We start from the raw sequence: 1,751 nt of genomic DNA, 5'->3' as shown, positions 1-1,751 counted from the left end.
CGGCGCCCGTCACGGCCACGAACTCCCTCAGCGCGTCCTGTCGCTCCGCCGCCATCTTCGCCCCGTGCGCTTCCCAAACCGCTCCGGCTGCCGCTGCACAGCCCCAGCCCCGCTGTTGCGTTCCGCTTGTCGGTCGACCTGGCCTCGCCGATGAGCGTCCCACGCGGTGTCTCACGCAAAGCCCTCCGTGCAGGAATCCCCGCCGCTCCGCGCTGTCTGGTGGTTGCGGCGCGGATCGCAGCCTGACAGCGGGGGTGGGAGCTGCGCGGAGGATGAGAGGCGGGCGGGTTTTCCACACGCGTGTGGGATGAAGGAGCCCCGAAGGAGTTAGATTCATAGTTATTCATTGACTCATCCCCTCATTTCATTAATTTATTCATTCGTTCATTCATTTACTTGTTCAAACACTTACTGAGAGCCATCAATATCCCGATGCTCTTCCAGGGCTTTGAATATGGCAGCGAGCAAAACAAAGTTCACGTTCTTTTGTTGCGTACATTCTAGGGGAGAAAAGCAGACCTTGAACATGTCACTCCTCTGCTCACAACCCTTCCATGGCTCCCCATCTCACCCAGCGTAAAAGACAGATGCAAGGCCCATGTGAAATTGGCCAGCTCCAACCGCAGTCCCCACTAGCTTCCTGTGCTCCACGTACCTTGTCCTTCCTGCTGTCCCTGGAATATGCCAGGCACGCGTTTGCCTCAGGGCCTCTGCGTTTGCTTCTCCCTTTGCCTGGAACACCTTTCCTTCACCGCGGGCAAGGTGCTGCCTCGACTTTCTTCAGGCCTCTGCTCCAAGGGCACCTTCTCAGACACAATCCTGTCTTTTAGGTCCTCAGCTTCTTTGCCCTCTTGCCTCCTGCCACCCTGCCTGCGACACTCTTACCTTACTCTTCCCTTTGTCAGCTCCTGCTCCCTCTTCAAGTCTCTGTTTAGGTGTTGCCTTCACGAGGAAGCCTTGAGAAGGTCCCCAGGCTCATTTAAAACCCTTCTTAATAAAGTCATGAACAATACAAAGTCCAGTCTTCTCTTGAGTGACACAGTAGTTGCTTTTCTAGAAAATTTGGCGTATATTAAAACCGTCCAAAAAATACTTAAAGTTTACATGTCGGGAGAGTTAGGGTCTAGGTTCAGGTTATTGTGAACAGGTTTTCAGCTGCACTAAGTCCTGGCAGGACATGTAGGAGGAGAGGCCATTCTGGTGCGAGACCCTTCTTTCCATTGCAAGGCCACCCATTGCCAGCCCTGGTCCCCAGTCCTTGCTCCCTTCATCACTGTGTCAACCCAAAATGCCCCCTAACTTCCCACGAAGTCCAGGAGGCTGGGGGCTCACTCTGGACCATGCTCATGCTTGGCTACCAGCAAGGCCTTTCCACCATGGAAACTGGCAATGATTTATCCTAGCTTAAAGATCTGTGGGTGATCGGCTCCCCAAGATCCATCTCCTTGGCTGGTGTTGGAGTCTCTGAACCTGATTGTCATCCCCTCTTTACTTTTGTGCCAATGGGAAAAGCCCTTTTGTAGACCACAGGATCCCTGATCCCTCCTTTGGAGGTCTCAAGTTCATCCTTCCCTCTAACACTACCTGGCAGCTAATGTTTATTGAGCACTTACTATATACCCCAGGCAGTCTTTTTTTTTTTTTTTTTTTTTTTTTTTTTTTTTGTGCCCGGCAACGGATCGCAACCCTCAGTGTCGCGCCCGTACCGGACCAGGACCGGCAACGGGATCTCAACCCTCGGTGTTGCGCCC

General features: G+C 53.2%; 1 protein-coding gene across 1 annotated transcript in view; it reads right to left on the bottom strand.

The window, feature by feature from the left end:
• Positions 1-55, bottom strand: part of NSFL1C (NSFL1 (p97) cofactor (p47)) — a 22,160-nt gene extending 22,105 nt beyond the window's left edge. Inside the window, exon 1 of the mRNA XM_008591042.1 lies at positions 14-55. Within this exon, the coding sequence (XP_008589264.1) occupies positions 14-55 (42 nt within the window). The remainder of the gene's footprint in view (positions 1-13) is intronic.
• Positions 56-1,751: the final 1,696 nt, after the last annotated feature.

Source organism: Galeopterus variegatus, unplaced genomic scaffold (genome assembly GCF_000696425.1).
Source record: "Galeopterus variegatus unplaced genomic scaffold, G_variegatus-3.0.2 Scaffold6597, whole genome shotgun sequence".
Classification (NCBI taxonomy): Eukaryota; Metazoa; Chordata; class Mammalia; order Dermoptera; family Cynocephalidae; genus Galeopterus; species Galeopterus variegatus.
This window is presented reverse-complemented; position numbering and strand designations above follow the sequence as displayed.